Source organism: Thermobia domestica, chromosome 11 (genome assembly GCF_964235325.1).
Source record: "Thermobia domestica chromosome 11, izTheDome1.hap1.1, whole genome shotgun sequence".
In the NCBI taxonomy this organism is placed as follows: Eukaryota; Metazoa; Arthropoda; class Insecta; order Zygentoma; family Lepismatidae; genus Thermobia; species Thermobia domestica.
In genome coordinates this window covers 83309367-83328392 of record NC_137464.1, presented here as the reverse complement: position 1 = coordinate 83328392, position 19026 = coordinate 83309367, and the positions used below count along the sequence as shown (strand labels likewise).

Genomic DNA, 19026 nt, shown 5'->3' with positions numbered 1-19026 from the left:
AGACCCAGAGAAATTGAATATTTTTCATGTTAGTATACATCAGAAGTATCAGTTTTGTAGATAAAAATTTACAGTAAAAAAATTCAGTATAAAAATTTCAGTAAAAAATTCAGTATAAAAATTTACTGAATTGCCACACCCGGAATCGAACTCGCGTTCCCAACATTATGATACTAACGCTTAAGCCACTACTATAAGACATCACTGTTCTGGGAGAAGAAAAAATGGAGCTGCAGTGAATTCAGTAATTACACACTTTTACGATTCCAGTGTAATAATGCTGAAACTTTGTGATTTCAGTCATGATAAAATAGTAAAGTATTATGCAGAAAAAATAGTCCAGAGAAGTCAACTTTAAATTGACAACTCATATGTACGGAGTCGCTGCCGTATGCTCTCGCCTAGGGCCTCGGTTTTTTACGGCAGGACATTGGACAGATACTTAAATTGATTGGAATCTGGTGTTTCAGTCGTTTTTTAAGTTAATTAATTTAACGAACCTTCCTTAGTACCTTGTTTCCTATTTTTTACGCGTTTTACTCACTTTGACAGTTTTCCACTAACTCTAAGAACAAGGACAAAAACGCAGAAACATGAGGACAGTAAAAATCACTAACACTATTCGCGCGTTCGTTCCTTGCCTGAAGTAAAACAATAAAATATGGCGAACATGCAATTTTTGGTCTTACTTTTTCTATGTGGTGTCAAATCCAGAGTTGGAGTGGGTCAATTGGTCAAATTGATCGAGTTTCCTGAGTGGGTCAGTGGTTCAAGAGCATGTGACCCACTGCAACCCATCATCCACCGTGATCCACTCATATGACGCACTCTGACCCACCGACCCTCTCTGCTCACTGCATTGTAGACAGGATCTTGTGAAGCGACAAAACGCCAATGAACCACAAAATAACTCCCCCACAATATGTTAAATGGCCTATATGTGTGATTTGTTTACAAAGTTGAGTCTAAAAACACTAAAAAAAAAGTACCAAAAAATATCCCGGAGGGGGCTCGAACCACCAGCCTTATGTTTACTAGGGGGATGTTCTTCCGAGTTCGCCACGGAGGCGATGAAGGAGACGTCGCTTGTAAAGGGATAAATCGTTGAGACCTTTTTAATTTGGTCAATCAGAGTTCTCTTTTAACAGTATATATAAGACGATAACTGTTTGGGATAAGATAAAATGCGTTCGCCATGTAATTTTATAAGAAAGTGACGCGTGTCTATTTACTTTATTTCATAGTTCTGCTATACCCACTTTCTAATGATCGACGACAGTTGCCATCTAAATTCATACAATTATCGCACTCAAGAATTTGCAGTTTATGATGTTGAGGCAGAGGTTATTCTTGACCCCCAGAGCTCACTTTAGGAACAATTCGTATGGAAAAAAATAATATATAATAATAACCGCATGCACATGACTGGCGATAGTTCGTGTTGGTCCCTTCGCGATTCTCCGCGACAAATCGAAGGAGCACGGACCAAAACGAAGTCCTCGCTGCTATGCGGTGGTAATTTCAACACACCGACACGAGATATCTGTTTCGACTCGACGAAACCCGCAAAATGAGAAACTACCAACTTTGAATACGTTTTACACGAAACGACTGCAGAATAAAGTTCTTCTAGTATCCTGACTTTTATCACCTATAATGACACAAAAGAATTATGTAAATACTAACTCCTGACAGCAAAATGTACTTGTTTTCAGCAACATTTTTAAGTATTTCTTTCAATTAAGGAAAGCAGTTAACTTATCAACTACTTGATAAAGATAGAAGATCGAAGTTTGAGAGTAATTTATTCATACATTGAAGGAAACATTTGAAGTAAAATACTTTCATATACGTATTAATTTTAATTTTGTACTTAGTGTAACGTGGAAAATTCACAAGCAAAACTTGAATTTCTGCTCCTTGAGAAGAGATTTTATAATGTTTCAGGTAGGCGTCCAGATCCAGTTATTACCACGTGCGGCAGTTGGATATGTGCCGTACATGGGCGGAGTTAGGAATTGTCTACTGGGGAACACGAGTGTAGAGTTAATATGAATAACTCATTTTTGACCATTTTCTTACTGTGGCATTCTATTTTTTAAAAAAAATAAATGAAATTTTTGAGTTTTAGTCCCACGATTAAAAAAATTGGGGTTGACAATGCCTCCTATGGCCCTCCCATAGCTTCGCCCATTGTGCCGTAGTATTCAATTGTAAAAATTTTGATAAAATAAAGAGCTTCTTATGAAGTTCGTAGTTCAAAATGTTCATCAGCTACAAATGGAGACAGTTCATTTCCAAGCAGGAAAAAATGGAACATACTTGAAGCAGCCCTGCAAATATTTGTTTACATGAATCAGCAAATCTCAGACTAAAAAGTACTTTAGTGAAAAAAAAAATACCTCTTACTGCTAGAAGTTGGAGATCGAACTAACGTGACGAATCTGGAGTTCGTCGTGGAAATAAAGTACGATCCCTTGGTGTCTGTAGACGTTGAGACGTTGAATGCCCCTTCCGCAGTATAAAGTACTAGCTAAACGGAAAAAAATGTGACAATTTCCAACATGTCAAATTCAATTAATTTCTATTTTAATCTTCCACGCATTGAAATTTAAAAAAAAAAAATCGAAACTAAAATTGTAATATTCGTTTACATTTTTGTTTGATATTCAGTTAGATATATTTTTTTCAACTGGCCAAATGGGCCTATTTAGTCGTATAAGGTTTAGCATAAAAATATTAAAATGGGGTTTGCGACGCCATGTAGCACAACTAGACCTATTAGTTAAGATTTTCTCATTCTACCAAATTTTCACCAAAAACGCTGTTTGTTTCCGCAGTTTCAGTACTTTTCCCTACCAAAAATCCTGGTCCTATTGATCAATCAGTCATTAACTCAGAAGTTCTTTTATAATTCTTCTGATAATGATTAGGGGCCGCGGTGGCTCAGTGGTAGAGCGTTCACCTCTGGTGCTAGGGGTCTCGGGTTCAAACCCTGCTCCGCCAAGTGAACTTTGTGGTGGACAAACACCGTGTGCGTGGGTTTTCTCGGGGTTCTCCCGTTTCCTCCCACTTTCTTCATTCCACCATTTCATTCATTACTCATTATCACCGTCTCCTTTAGCCTAACCGGCATAATCGTGGGACGTAAAGCTCAAAATTTCATTTCATTTCATTTTCTGATAATGAATAGCTGAGGAAGTGGCTGGATGTCTTTGTGTGTGTTTTGTACGTAGGTACGGTATGTATGTGTTTGTGTCAACTACTAGAGTAAATTTAATTAATTTCGATATATTAATGACAGAATCGTACAATTAGGTATTTGAGTAAATTTCAGCAGCAATCATTCATTCCATTATAAGTGATGAGTTTCTGTATGGGGGGTAAAAATGCGTATATATCCTGAGAGCTTAGACATAAAAATCATGTAACTTCCTAGAAAATTACACGTAGTTGAATCATCCTTTCCTCCCAGTTCGATGTAATGAGACTTTTCTGGATTCAAATTGTGGGCCTGATATACTAGCAGCGAATTAGGACTGTTCAGTGTTAGTATTCTATTCATATCTTCATTTTTAAAGTGGATTGTTCTAAATCTAAATTAAAATGTAAGTACCTCATATAGTATGGGACATTATAATTTCTGAAATCAAGCATACCGATTTGTTCTTAATTACTTAAAACAAAAAAAACTCGTAGGTTTATTACTGAAATTGTTTTACTATACAAGCTTGTGTTTAAACTACCTCCTGACTTGAATAGTTATGCTATCGTTACGTATATTCATATTGAATACCAGTATAAATTACCATATTACCTTGATTTTTGAGGAAGGAAACTGCATACTTCGTAACAGTAACATTGCTTTAGTGACCTCAATGGGCAGAAAGAAGAAAACTTCGTTACATCTCCAACAGATGGAACAAACAGACACATTTCACACACGTCACGTCCTTGTCCTCGCGGGTTTCACGAACTGAAATCCACCTGGGAAAGGAAAGGAGTTTGGAAGCTGATATTTGTTGTTATTCCCTCTTTGTAGCAAAATGTGCTCTAAATCTAACAAAGTCTTCCAGCTGTATGCCGAAGACAATCTCTTTGATCCAGCAAAGGAATCTCGAGTGCTTGTTCTCTTTACTGGGGGAACAACTGGAATGAGGCGGAATGGCGATGGAGGTAAGTTTGAAGTATCGAACTATCTAAATTTAATGAATGGTAGCGAAAATAAGTTTTTCGCAAGTCAACTTGTCTCATGCTACTTCAGTTCCTGCTAACATAGGCTTATATGGAAATTGTGAAGTTGCGAAACCAATAATTCTGCCTCTACTCAGGCACGTAGACAGGATTTCCTGAAGGAAGGGGGGGGGGGTCCGTGACATGAAATTCTGCGGTCATCGCACCAGGGGCTCGATCATTCTAAACTATTTTACTGGAACATATATTGGTTTGTTTAGCTAGGATTCCGTAACGGGGAAGGAAGGGGGGGGGCCTGACATGAAATACTAAAGGCACAGGAGCTCGATCAATCTAAACTACGTTGCTATCAACATATATTGGTTTGTTAGGACAATAAAATGAGGATATGCTGGTAAATATTTTAATAAACTACGAAGAAATCTCGAGTAAAATAATAATAATAAAAAAACGTATTGAAAAAGATTTTACAGTATTTATGTTCTTCCTCTGTTCATTCAAACATGGGCGGCGATTAGGGGGGACAAAGGGGGTCAGTTGCCTCCCCACTTTTTTTTTTCTTGAATTGAAACGTATTGGTTATTTCTCTTCTGATGGTGTTAAGAAAGCTACAGGATGTTTTAATTGCCACGGAAAATAGTCCAAAATTTAACCTATTGGAGTGCAATAATTCCAGGGTACTTTCATTTTTTCGTACAATGTTATAGTCAGCCGCTTTGAAACTAATTGAGATAACACTTCAAAAAAAAAAAGTATTTCACAAGTTATTCTTTAATTGCATAAAAATTGACAGTTCCTAAAATGAATTTTCTTTTTTCCAATAGCAAGGAATATTGGTAAAAGCAAAAACAGTAATAAGAAACAATTTCTATCTTCTTCATTGTTTTACAAGGTAATATAGGCCTACGAGTGAAGTAGTGTGTTTAGGAGTGTATTAGTGTATGTGCAATTAAATTTAGTGAATTCAACATAATTCTAGGTTTCAGAATTATTTTGTATAACTGGAGTGTGGAGTGATTCTAAGTGTTGTTGAGTTTAGATGTGTTCCAAGAAAGTGAAAACTGCACCTATTGGCAACGAACATGTTTCGAAAAGCTGCATTTTTTTTTTTTTTTTTTAAGATGTAGCATTGCTCATAATATTTACTGTCTTTCTAAGAGTAATAACTTACATTTAATAGCATGTTTGAAATTAAAAATGTTTTCATTAATCCTCGGTTTCAATGTTTCAATGTAACTTTTGCAAAACAAACCTCATTATTCATTATTATGATTAATATTATCCTTTCTATTTATTTGTTTTGCAAATTTGTTATTAAATAATCTAATCACACAATTTTCCAACAGAATTTTAAGATATTCATGAGCAGGAAATCAAAACAAATCTTACACTTCTTACACGTTGCTAGTACCTACTTCCGTTGCTCTTGTCAATTTACTTAATAAAATATGAAATACGATATATGATATTTTAACTGAAAAAGATAGTATCGTATTAGTTATACAACTTTTCGTCAAACGTAGTGTTAGCATCAACCAGGTAAACTAACACTGATATACAAATATTCAGATCATGTCTTTCCCCCCCACTTTTAACGTCCAATCGCCGCCACTGCATTCAAATATAACAATTTTCCTTTGATTACAACCTCAACTATTATAAAAAGTACATATTCACTATCATAAAAAGTACACTCATGTCCAAAATGATTTGTCGCATATCTATAACTGTCTTCCTGAAAAAATATAATTTGATAATGATTTTGCAGGGTATTTTTAATACTGATACTATACGTATAGTCGGGAAATGTATGTTTGTGGTAAATTTCACAGGAAAAGAATTTTAAATACGAAAATTAGAATGAGTAAAACAAAATGTTGCTAAATGGACAAGAAAGTTTTGTTTTCGTTTTATTATTCTTATTTACTGCTCTTTTGACATGAAATGTGCCACATACATGTTTTTGCCGATTATACACATACTAACATTGTAAGAAATACCGAGCGAATTCGTTATCAAATTATATTCCTACAACATATTTATAGACATGCGACAATAATTTTGGGCATGAGTGTACATACTCAATAATGTCTTTTAAAATATTTTACAATATTTGCGTTCATTTCTCTGTTGATCAAATGTTAACAGAGCTTTCATTCCACATACATTTTTGTTTTTATTATTCCGTCAACTACTGTCTGTTCCAAATGACAGGTTAAAGGAGCAGTAGATTTTTTTTTTTTTTTTTTTTTTTGGAAATAACATGTTTGATACTGCATGGATGCGATGACGAAAAATTATGATAAAAAATGTCCACGCTGTTACACAACGGCATTATGCTTTCGGAAGCTTGAAATCTCCTTGACTAATAGCAGAAATTCCCAAACTTCCGAAATTTCAAATTCCCTGACTCTTCCAGGATATCCCGCTCACCTCGCCACCATGTATTGCAAGTAATACAGATCTCCCCATAAGATAGAGTAACCAAAAGCTTTCTATAGTTTATTTTTATCGCTGATTCTTCTTTTTCTCGTTTCATTTTGTTTCATCCTTCCTTAATTTTTTTCATTTCTTGTCTCGAAGGTGATACGGACCCCCAGACCCCACCCCTTGGCTACGTGACTGCTCTACTGACAATTGACTTTCTCCCTTTACAAGGTGTAAATTTTGCTTCGAATTAAAGACGTGAGGATCAAATATTGTTAATATTCTAGAGTTCCCTTAATGGACTTCGCACAGCGCTGACTCTAAATGAATTTTAAAGTTGATCATTAACTAAATTGTCTTCTGTATTCGAAAACGGCACGTTCACTTTATATTTTATGAAAAACCATTTCAAGCTAGGTGTCAAGAAAATATTTCCAAACAACCAAGAATTGTTTGATTATGCAGAGGTGGCCAACCTTTTTAAGTTTGGGGGCTACTTTTCATTGCAGAAGTCAGTGGCGGTCTAATTATAATATTATAATTATCTATCCACTATCCCACAAGAGCAAGGTTTCTCAACCTGCAGGGTCGAGACCTCTAAGGGGTCGCGAGAGGGTTTTATGGGGCTCGAAAAAATAACTGGAAGAGGTACTTATAATTAGAATCTAGTACCGGAAATATTTATAAATATGATTTTGAATTTTGTTCTGATAGGCATATTTTTCGTTTTTATACATACTGTTAAGAACAATAAAAAATAGGTCTACTGAATATTTTCAACAGGTGCAGAGTTGTGTAAAAATCAATTTACATGAAAGAGGTATGATATGAAACTAATAGGAATTGCATATTGAAATACCAGAAAAATACAAATGCAGCAAAATCTGCATTTTGAAATACAATTAAAATTGAAAGGTAATGAGATACCTGATCATGATGTGATTTCACTAGTGCGAAATGTCCAGTTCAATTTTCGTGACGTACATTATCAAGTCATTTAAAATACTCAGTAACTTTTTTTAACAACTCTAAGTTTTTTAAACCAAAACTAGAAATCACTTTTTTTATTACACTGAGAAAAAAATTGTAGGTGGCATACTTAAAAAGATAGGTTACATGCGTAATTCCTGTAGTTTTTGGACTTAACGTACACCAGACGTATAACTGAAAACGCATATTTTATAATACTTTCTGTATAAGTGTTCCATCTATACGTACTTTCTGTATGAAACAATGTAGGCGGTCAGGATCTCACATACAAATGGACGTATATAGCATATAGCTGACGAAGGTAACATAAGTATATACATGTGATATACGGAAAACTGTTAGATGTCATACATCCTGCAACGGCATGATGTAACATCAAACGGCAGTGCCTATGTATCATACGGATAACGTATGCTCCGTATTGATTTCTATAGTAAGCAAGAGGATACCGTATATTTGTACAATATACCGCTGTCCGGAGAACGGATTTTTCTCAGTGTATATGACCCAAAATTAAGGGAGTTATGAAGTTTCAAATTTTTCAAACAGCCTCCATTTTGAAACAGTATGACGGTTCGGCTTCAATATTTGTAATATGAATGAACTGACCAAATTTGGTTTTAATACATTCGCTTTTAGGGAAGTTACTGTATCCATTATATACAAGAAATGGATATCATTAGGCCCGTACCCACGAGGGGTCTAAGGGGGCCACTCCCCTAAGGTTTTACTGCCTCCCTAAAATTTTCACGGATAGGCTTGTAAATGAACTATAATATGATTGGATCGGGCCCCTCTTAACTTCTATCGCCCCCACCCTACATTTTTGGGTGGCTACGGGCCTGGATATCATGAGATCTCCGCAATAGGTATAGTCAAAATCCCACCCAAGCTTATTAACAAGCCAGAAATTATAAGGGGGTAACTTTGAAGAGGATATGATAAAATGGAGGTCGTGATAGTAATTAGGTTGAGAACCATTGCACTAGCGTGAATCATAAAACAGTAACATTGGTAGACACAAGCAGTATGAAACTGACCATTCATACTATCAGAAGAATAACGGTATAAAGAATTCAAAACATTTTGTTTTGTTCTCAATGAACCTAAAAGACATTTGAGGCTGTATTAAATGTCTTATTTATTCCTCATGAAATTTAACTTTGATTTTATTTTCGTTCTATTTAATGCCTAAGAGACCTTTGAAGCTAAAGTTAAATATTTTAGTACGTTTTTATAAAAAATCACTTTTTATTTTCTTCCTAATTAATGCCCAATGAACATTTGATGTTAGAATTATGTATTTAATTTGTTCTTTACAAAATTACGTTCTATCATCACTACTGATGCTGTGTTGAAGAAGTGTGTAGAACTGTTTTTTTTTTTTTTTTTTCATTTTTTACATTTACGTCACCTTTCTCTTCAACAATTTCAGTCCCTCCCAACAGCAATTTTCTTAACGTTTCAAAACATTACACATATTGCTTCATGAAATCTGTTTTAACAAAAACACAGAAGTTACTCTAAAATGTAATCTTAAAGTTAGCTGAATTTCTCCCAGTTATTTGCGTAACATCATAAACAACAGGCCTAAGTAGAGAATGAAAGAAAATATATTTGCTATTTCATGAAAATTGGGAACTTTGGAGAAAAATTATTGTTAACACTTCTATGAAATCAAATGAATTCATCCTTTTTTTCTCTATCTAATTTCAATTCCACGCAATACCTGTAAGCTTGTAATTTCAAACAAGAGACACATTATGTTTCCTAAAACTCGAATTTTCACGAAATTCTTCTTGTTACCGTAAACTGAGGTTACTTTGGAAAATCAGGGGCTATTTGGAAAACTGAAAATTTTGTGTTATATGGTATAATAATGAAAGAACTATGACAGATACGTCGTTTTCTTCCAGACTAATGAAAAATAGGCACCTAAAAGAAACAGTATTTATGGTCATAAGTGCTGTGTCTTATTTATAGACTGGTCTAAAATTTCCCAGAGCAATTGATATTTTTTGTTTTTTTTTAATTTTCTGTCAATTGCCCCTGTGTTTCCGTAATGAAAAGTGATTTTTACCTGGTTGTGTTGAATATCATTGCTTTCAGAAGTTTCCTAATGAGACGAATTAGTTTTACATTTCCACTTCCTTTCTGGGACAATCTGTGGCCATTTTTTTTTATTTCCTTCCATTTTTCTACAAAAAATGATACTGATCATGGAATAGACATTATTGAAGTTTTGCCTGAACCTACCCACAACTGCAGAGAACAAGTTGTTTTTCCAATGACTTTGCAGCACAGATTTTCAATATGTGAATTTTTGTCTTTATCGTATTATGTTACGAGTATATTATTATAATTATAACAATACCATATATTTTTGCAAAGGTTAACGTAAATTCACACTTGTAAAAATGGTACCAGGTAATTTTGTAGACCAATGTAAGGAAATTACTGATCTGATATATACATAAATTTCGTAAAATTATGTAGGGCAGGTTTTAGTGTCTTAAAGTAGTCTCAAGAGCTTATTCGTGTATTGGCATTGCCAAATTTTCCCTTACATTGTTTGAAAAGCTACCGTTTATAAAAGCATATTGCAAAAACTTTTTTTTTTTAACTGGTTCTATAGACCTTCAGGAAGACAAGCTTACCATTGTAGTTAGTTTAGATTGATTCAACAATTTATTGTGTTAAACTAAAACTTTTCTTATCTTCAAAGAACTTTTTCGTTGTTTTTAACTTTATTTCTGCTATAACAATTCAATAACAAAATAACAATTCAATAACTCGCACATATGCTTACGTCAGCATGACCTTACTGTAAGCAAAAATAAGCCAACCAGTGAAGCCATATCTAGCATCTTGGTGCTAGATCTAGCATAATTCATACGCATTTAGCATCTAGCATCTTGACTTTAGCATCTTGGCCAAATCTAGCATAATTTCATTCTTCCCTCTGGAGAACAGAAAGAAAACGAAAATTTGGATGGTTCAACGATCAGAATTCCTTTTAGTTGTAGCATTGGTTGGAGCAATAAAACCAGTTAGTATTTCCGCTATTGTATTGTTGAATTCACAGAAATGTTCAAAAATTAACAAAACGTGACTCTGCACAAGATGTTTACTTACCCGTAGTTTTACTTCCTTCAACTGAAACCTGAGTGTATGGTTATCTGGGATATTTCTGTTCCTTCTCACTTTACAATTTGTGAGGGAAAGGGGTATGAGCGTTAGGAGACCACTAGTATGCCGCTAAAAGAAATGCTTCAGTGCTGTGTCGGAAGCGGTATGTTTTATATATGGTTCTTAAAATGTTATCCATTCATAAAACATAAATTCTCCCTTCCCTGATTCTCTTAATATTGAGAACCGATTCTTTAAATGAAGAAAGAAACCTGAACCTTCCCCGAAAATGTCAAAAGCAAAGATGCGTGCAAATGACAAATCTGTAGATGAATCAAATAATGCAGATACATGGGAAGTTGATGATGAAGTTTGTTTGAGGATAACAGTGCTTGATGCAGCGAAAGTCCACCAGATTTAAACAGATTTGAAGGGTTCATATTTGTGTACGTGTACGTGGGTATGTGCTTGTTTCTGAGTATTTATACGTGTGCCTGGTAATTGTTATATTAATTACCACTAGATTAAGTGAAAATATAAAATGGATTTGATGGCTGCCATTTCACGTCATCTCGGTGTTATTATATATTTTTTTAATATTTAGTGATATTAAATTAGATTATAGTGTAGAGTCGCTTTCAGGAGCAAAGCTCTACAAGACGCAAACTACAGCTTAACGTCGGATTTGAAACATATGAGCTCCTACTAGGAATCAAACTCTGTTCGCAAAAGACGCATACTCTAACAACATAGCAACAGGGCGCTCAACATTTAGTAATATGTATATTAAGTTGTAAAATTGCATTTGTATAACTTTCACTAATATAATCTTCACAATGTGAAGTCTTCGCTAGGCACGTTACGTTGTTTAAAAACAAATCCCATCTCTTATGTTTCAGTCTCGGGTTCGACTGAGGGATGATAGAAATTCGAATTAGATGTTTTTATTATATTTAGTTCAGTAATCTCCGTGATTGATAAGAATGCTCCCCTCCTCTGGCTCACGAAAATTTATACGTAATATAGCAAACCATCAGACATAATATAGCAACCATGGAGATGCTCCCCTAGAAAATTTTCTTCGGGCGCCCATGTCTCGAGGTACACTATTTCGCAACTCAATGGATACGATGTGAATGTATTCAAAGTCTACTGATTTACCCATGAAACTCAAATTTTGTGAAAATAATCTCTGTGAATACAAACCTGAGGATAGCATTCTTTTAATTCGATCGCTTTAAAGGGGATGTTTTGCTTTTGTTCAGGTATACACTGGATAAAATGGGCTTCAATCCTACTTTACACTGGATAAAGCTGCAAACTATGATTTAGCTCCTCCCTTAATCATATCCTGGATACATACACATACACACACACACACACACACACACATATATATATATATATATATATATATATATATATATATATATATATATATATATATATATATATATATAATAGGGGCAGGTCTTTAAAATTAGTACGGAAATATAATTTAAAAATCTGGCATAATTTGCAAAAATCTAGCATAATTCAGGCCCGTGTTTGGCATCATCGCGACTCTCGAGTGTGGCAACCCTGAAGCCAACCTTGAATCCAATCCCCTCTTAGGCTGTGTACGTGATACTTGATCTGCCCCTGACTGTATTATACATAAAATAACCTAAAACTAAAAAATTAATAACATACTTATTTTATACTGTTTTAAGTCTATTCCTCTATTATTATAAATAAAAACTCATCTTACTGAAAAATTTTCTGATTCATTGTGACCATCCAGGGACTACACGTGGGAGTACTTAAAGACCTAGAGAATACCTAATCCTGTGAAAAAAGGAAACTATAATATTCCCTTCCTTTCTCCTTCGCTGAAGTCCGGGACACTTAAGCGTCCCGAGAAGTATTTTCAGGACGCAGATCTCGATTCCGTGACGGTCCCGAATTTTCCGTGACGAATAGCAACCCTATAGTATGGGGTCAATTCTATTCATATCTTTACAGGGTGCGAATTACCGGGAAGTTGGTGAGGATTTTCCCCCAATGAGACTTTGGTTCCCCCCCCAAAGAAATCAACTAAAATATTCCCACCCGGGATGCTTGTTTTCCCTTAATCTGCTAGCTGTATTTGTAAATGAGCGATGTAAACCATTCAGTTTCGGTCATTCCTAATTTCCCCACTAGTAAATCGACTGTTTCTGGGGGATTAAACCCCCGACCACAGGCTCTGTTGCTTGGAACCTCGCGTATGTGTAGGACCTCGAGACCCCCTGTCATTGCTTGCCCTTCAATTTCCTGAAATTACGTTCCTGTCAAGAGGGCTCAAATCTTTTGGTGGGGGGCTCAAAATGTGAACAGTCGCCACTGATGAAAAGAGGCAAATAGTACCATTAATCGATTATCATCTCAAGTTACTTCTATCTTAGGAAATTTGGGATGGGCTACGGCTACTTTTCAGGGCCTCGTAATCAGATGTTGAGTAATTTCATACAGCTGTATTTAATATACCTAATAATTATGACGTTATGGCAGTTCTGCCCTTTGAGATTCATTCTTTTAAAATAGGCCATTAAACTTCGCCTGTCAAAATGAAGTCCTGTTCTATTGGTGCACGTCTTTTTAGAAGAGCGTAGCCAGACATTCAATAAAACAATTTATGAGGCTCCATGTGGTCGTGGCAGTACCCAAGACAGCCCTAACATACAGTATATATAAACGATGGTGATCAGAAAAATGGAAACACCTGGACGAAATTGCAACTTACCAGATTAATATGGTGTCGGGCCACCTTTCGCCTTCAGAACAGCCTTGATGCGACGTGGGATGGAGGCATAGAGGTCGTGAATGGTAGCAAGTGGAATTTTACACCATTCCTCGTGCAGGGCATCGGCCAGTTCTGTGAGAGAGGATGGAGATCGAAATCGTCGCCGGAGTCGTGTTTCCAAGACGGACCACAGATGTTCAATTATATTGAGATCTGGGGATTCATAAAATGTCTTCATTCAAATAAAAGTGTTTTTTCGTTTGGTTACACAGAATGAAAGTTGTTCCTTGTTTCCATAATCATGACTAGAAGAAAAAAGAATCTAGGCATGGAGAAAGTTATTCCTATCAGGAATGATAATTTTCTTCTCCAGGGAGGGATAAAATTTCGTCAGGGGGGATCGCACACCTCCCCCGCTGTCAATTCCCACAGTGATTTTCTTTTACAATAATGGTAATCATAAAAAAAATACCTACAACTGCAGACATGCGATCTGCTACAACAGAGTTAGTGTCTTTTCCAGGACTTTCAAATAGAGAAACTTCTTTTGCTGTGCTCCTGACTGATTTTGTATCTCCTTCTTCAATACTGTCTAATTTCTTTCGATGTTCTGTGTATATGTATTCGCCAAATAGTCCACCTATTAGAGCTTGATGAATGTAGATTTGCTATTTTTCAATATAAAAATATCTGTATAAAATTTTGAGTTCATATCAAGTCACCGATCATTATTTTCGTTCAAAGCGATTTGTTGGTAAAAGTGATCTTGTCAGAATTATTAACTGAAACTCTAAGCAAGGTAATTATTCAAGATTTAACAATAATTGCAATTTTCAAATCACGAGACACTTGATTCAAACTTTGTTTTGGTTATCTCTTCATGTTGCATAAGATTGAAAAATTGATTTGATTTTGAGTTTAACGTCCCTTTCAGCAGCAAGGCTATATGAGACCGGACCTACTGATTAACGTGGAATCCGAACCACATGAGCTCCCTTGGGGAATCGAACTCGAGTCTCCCAGGCCAAAGGCGCGTATGCTAACCGATTAGTCATGAACGAGGTCAAGATTGAATATGGTTTATAGTGTTAATAAGATTTTCTTGTCCCGTCTTGATACTTGAAGGTTTTTTTTCCATCTTGACTTGATTCTTGAAAAGCTCTTCTCGTCTCGTCTCAAAAATTCATTGTTTGATTTTGTATTTTTTTTAAAAAATAATACGTAACTCTTGGAAGAAGTCTTGGTATAATTTTGCACTTACGAGGAAACTTATCCAAGTGTATAACTCTGACTTCGAGTCGAGACTATGGCCGTTGGATATCTTGTCCCAAAAGAACATAACACGAAATGGGATACATAGTCTATCGCAACCGTTGCGGAGATATAAGCCTGAAAAGTTAGAAATTGAGCTCCATACTATAAATTACAAAGTCAGATTCCGGGTCAGATTTTTCGAAAACGGTCGGGTAAGGAAACTCAGCGAGTATATATAAAATTAGTGTGGGGAGCCCAACACCTTTTGAATGAAAAATTTGTGTCCCCGGGGCACTCGCAGGGTCCCAAGCGGGGTCCAACTCAAAATTTGCAAATGGAACCTGGAGTCAAGTAGCATACTGTACGAAAGCTATTGTTAAATAAAAGAAGATACAACAAATTTCAACTCTCTACGATAACCCTGTGCCAACGGGCAACTGGTCAAAATGTCAATACAACCTACATCACAAAATCTATGTCCACACTTCTAAATCCGTTAAGTTGCGACAATAACAAAACAGAAAAACACGTTTAAAAGTGCAAGGTATTGAAGTAAAGCAAATTGCTGCAGTCTCTCACAGAGTCTCACAACGGACCTTATCCAAGTATAAGTGTGACTTCGAATGACCAATTGACCATAGAATAACCATGACCATTGGATTTCGTGTCCTAGAAGAGAAAGGTTACATTGTCAATCGCAACCGCCGTGGATGGTGAGAAGGTCAAATGGCAACGGTACATCCTTCGCGCATCGGGACCCCAGATTCACAGATTGCACCGTGAAATTTCTATCGGAGGATTTGCTGAACGAGAAACATGATGGTAAAGACGAATAGAAGTGATCTTGAAACTGTGAGACAACTTGGAGAGGAGTGGGGTTGGAGAAACCTGGAATAATGGTGCAGAAATAAAATATATCGAAGGATGCTTTTGAGAGAGAGACTGCAGCAATTTGCTTTACGTCAATATCTTGCATTTTTAAACGTGTTTTTCTGTTTTATTGTCGCAACTTAACGGATTTAGAAGCGTGGCCATAGATTTTCTGATGTAAGTTGTATTGGCATTTTGACCAGTTGCCCGTTGGCACAGGGTTATCGTAGAGAGTTGAGATTTGTTGTATTTTTTTAAATTTAACTATAGCTTTCATACAGTATGCTACTTGGCCCCAGGTTCAATTTGCAAACTTTGAGTTGGACCCCGCTTGGGACCCTGTGAGTGCCCCGGGGACACAATTGTTTCATTCAAAAGGTTTTGGGCTCCGCACACTAATTTGATATGTATTCGCTGAGTTTCCTTACCCGACCGTTTCCGAAAAGTTTGACCCGGAATCTGACTTTGTAATGTATAGTATGGAACTCAATTTTTAATTTTTCACGCTTATATCCTCGCAACGCTTGCGATCGAGGATGTATCCCTTTTCGTGCTATGTTCTTTTGAGACAAGATATCCAACGGCCATAGTCTCGACTCGAAGTCAGAGTTACACTTGGGTAGGTTCCCTCGTTAGTAAAAGAGAATTAATATGCTATATATTGGGATTTGTCAATCTTGGGGTCGCGTTTCTTACGAAGGTTAAGAAGTAAGACGAAAAACACGAATTTAATTAAAATCTAGTGCCAACAAAAATAATTAAAAAATATTATTTTGAATTTCTTATTTTGAAAGACCATACTTTTATTTTCACACTTGTGGTTAGATACAGCAAAAAATGTAAATAAATAAATAAATAGAGAGTCGTGTTTGAAAACAATTGGAATAAAAAAGAAATGGAACTTATGAAAAGCTGCATATTGAAGTATATTGAAGTATAATAAGAAATACTAGGTATGGTATCGATACGAAACGAGACGAGATTTAGTACAGTCTCGGTTGACAAATAGTTGTCTCAGTCCAGTATCGTCTCGAGTCGAAAATCATCATATCAGTCTCAGTCTTGTCTCGATCAACATATAAGTCTCGATCTTTGCCTCGTCGAGAGTCAAGACTAGGTACAGTTTCGACAGTCTCGAAATACGATAAATTGTGTGAAATTAAAAATGTACAGGTAATACTATATTACAGCATAATTTTTCTTATTTTTCCTTCACTCTTGAATTAGAATTATTGTAACCAGCATATTTCTTCATAGCTACGTAGCATACTTTCTGTGTATATCTTCCGGGTTCAATCATCATTGGATGTATAAAGTTTTGGATGAACCCCGAATAATGATTTATGAATTTAATTGAGTTGATTTTAGTTTAGCGTCCCTTTCAGTAACAAGGCTATATGAGACGTGACCTACAACTTAATACTTGTATGAATCCTAGCTACATGAGTTCCCGCTGGAAATCGAACCCGGGTATCCCACGCCAAAGGCGCGTGCGCTAACCGCTTAGCCATCGCGGGGCCCTTTTGATACGAGGCTTCGAAGTGTTCGAGACACTGGTAATGTTCGAGACACTTGAAGTTTTCAAGACACTCAAGTATTCAAGACATTCGAAATGTTAGAAACATTTGATAAGTTTGAGACATTCGAACTGTTCGTGAGTCTCGGATTGTTTGAAAATAGCAAATACTGAAAGATATTAGTATGATCGCAATTTATCGAGTTGTTTGAATATTTTGAAAAGTTCTGGATTATTGGAGTGTTTAGGAGAAACAATTCAATCGAGGTTAACAAAGGTGTACGTAATATGTACTACATATATGCAAGGTGTTCATTTTAAAAGTTCTCTCTCTTGGAATGAAGTTAAAGAAAAGTTTCTTTCACAAGTCTTCGATACTCAAAACTTCGATAATATTCCAACTTCCGATATACCCATAATTTCGATAATACATGAACTTTCGATAATACCCGAAACTTCGATAATTTCAAATACACAAGCGGTTTCGAGTAACCGATGACAACTCCATAAATTTTCACTCCCGAAGTTCGATAGGTCCTTAGCCTTATCGAACACCCCTAGCTGGTGGGCTAGCACAATAGTATAGGGTGCGTCCGTAGGAAACAGGCGCGTCGGCGACGGTCAGTATACGCCTAAACGAGGATGTTGCAAAGAATATTTTTTCTGGACATTTTACAAACCTGCTATCGTATATACCTAGCCAAGAAGGAGTTAAGAAGTTACCTTGCAGTTGAACATTGCCTCCGCATAGCACGTAAGTTCGCCATGGCTTCTTAATGCAGTATTACTTGGCTACAAGCATACAATTTGCTTTACGGTACGTCCTGTAACATTATTACGCATGTAATATTTAAGATTATCATATTTATTACTTACCCGTTATACATTGCTCTTGTGCAAAAACATTATTTATTTCTCCGTAACTTTTACAGATTTATGTGGATCTAAATAGGATAGCAGCTAATAATACTTACTAGAAGCTAGCCAGATCCTTGAAATACGAGGGTCACTACGAAAGTTTTGAGATACGCATTGTTGTGGCACAGTATTTGAATTCCAATAATTGCGTTCGTTAGTGGTATCCAGAGCGAAGAAGCGAAGCAAGTTTCAACTCGCCTCGCTTATCGGCGTGGCCGTATCGCCTTCACTTGTTTGTTGATGTGAGCAGTATTCGGCTGTCCAGAATGGAGCTCGAAAGGGAACATTTTCGGGCAATGATCCTTTACTATTTCAAAAGTGGTTTGAACGAGACACAAAGCCTTGACCGTTTGCAGGGGGCATTTGGAGACCTTGCTCCTTCCTGTGCTACAATTTTTCGGTGGTTTGGTGAATTCAGAAGAGGCCGGACATCGCTTAAAGATGAAGAGATAGCTGGACGTGCGGCAACAGCTGTATCAGATGAAAACATTGCCGCTGTGGAACAAATGATTCGAAAAAATCCTCGAACAACTTTTAAGGACATTGAATCTACAGTGAACATTGGATCCCCAGCAATGACAAAAATTCTTCATAATCATCTTCGGCTCAGGAAGGTTTCATCTCGTTGGATGCCTCACACTTTGACTAAACAGCAGAAGCGCATGCGTGTGAAATGGTGTGAAGAAATGTTTGAAAGATTTCATGGAGGCAATTCTCGACGCGTCTCTGACATTGTTACTGGTGATGAGACTTGGATCTATCAATTTGACCCTGAAAATAAACGCAAGTCTACAGTTTGGATCCTTCCAGACGAAAATCCACCTACGAAAGTGAAACGAACGCGAAGTGTGAGGAAGAAGATGGTCGCAACTTTCTTCTCCAAATCTGACCACGTTGAAACTGTTCCACTTGAAGAACAAAGGACTGTTACTGCTCAGTGGTACACCACTGTTTGCCTAACAAA

General features: G+C 36.2%; 1 protein-coding gene across 2 annotated transcripts in view; it reads left to right on the top strand.

Annotated features, from left to right (window-relative positions):
* The window catches only part of LOC145664234 (L-asparaginase), a 156667-nt gene that overhangs the window by 24404 nt on the left and 113237 nt on the right, over nt 1-19026 (top strand). The window contains exon 1 of one of the 2 annotated variants that reach the window (XM_081730711.1): nt 4032-4176. The exons of the other annotated variant lie outside the window; for it this stretch is intronic. Within the exon in view, the coding sequence (XP_081586837.1) occupies nt 4047-4176 (130 nt within the window). The 5' untranslated portion in view covers nt 4032-4046. Of the gene's footprint in view, nt 1-4031; nt 4177-19026 lie in introns of those variants that run through there. 2 annotated transcript variants of the gene reach the window in all.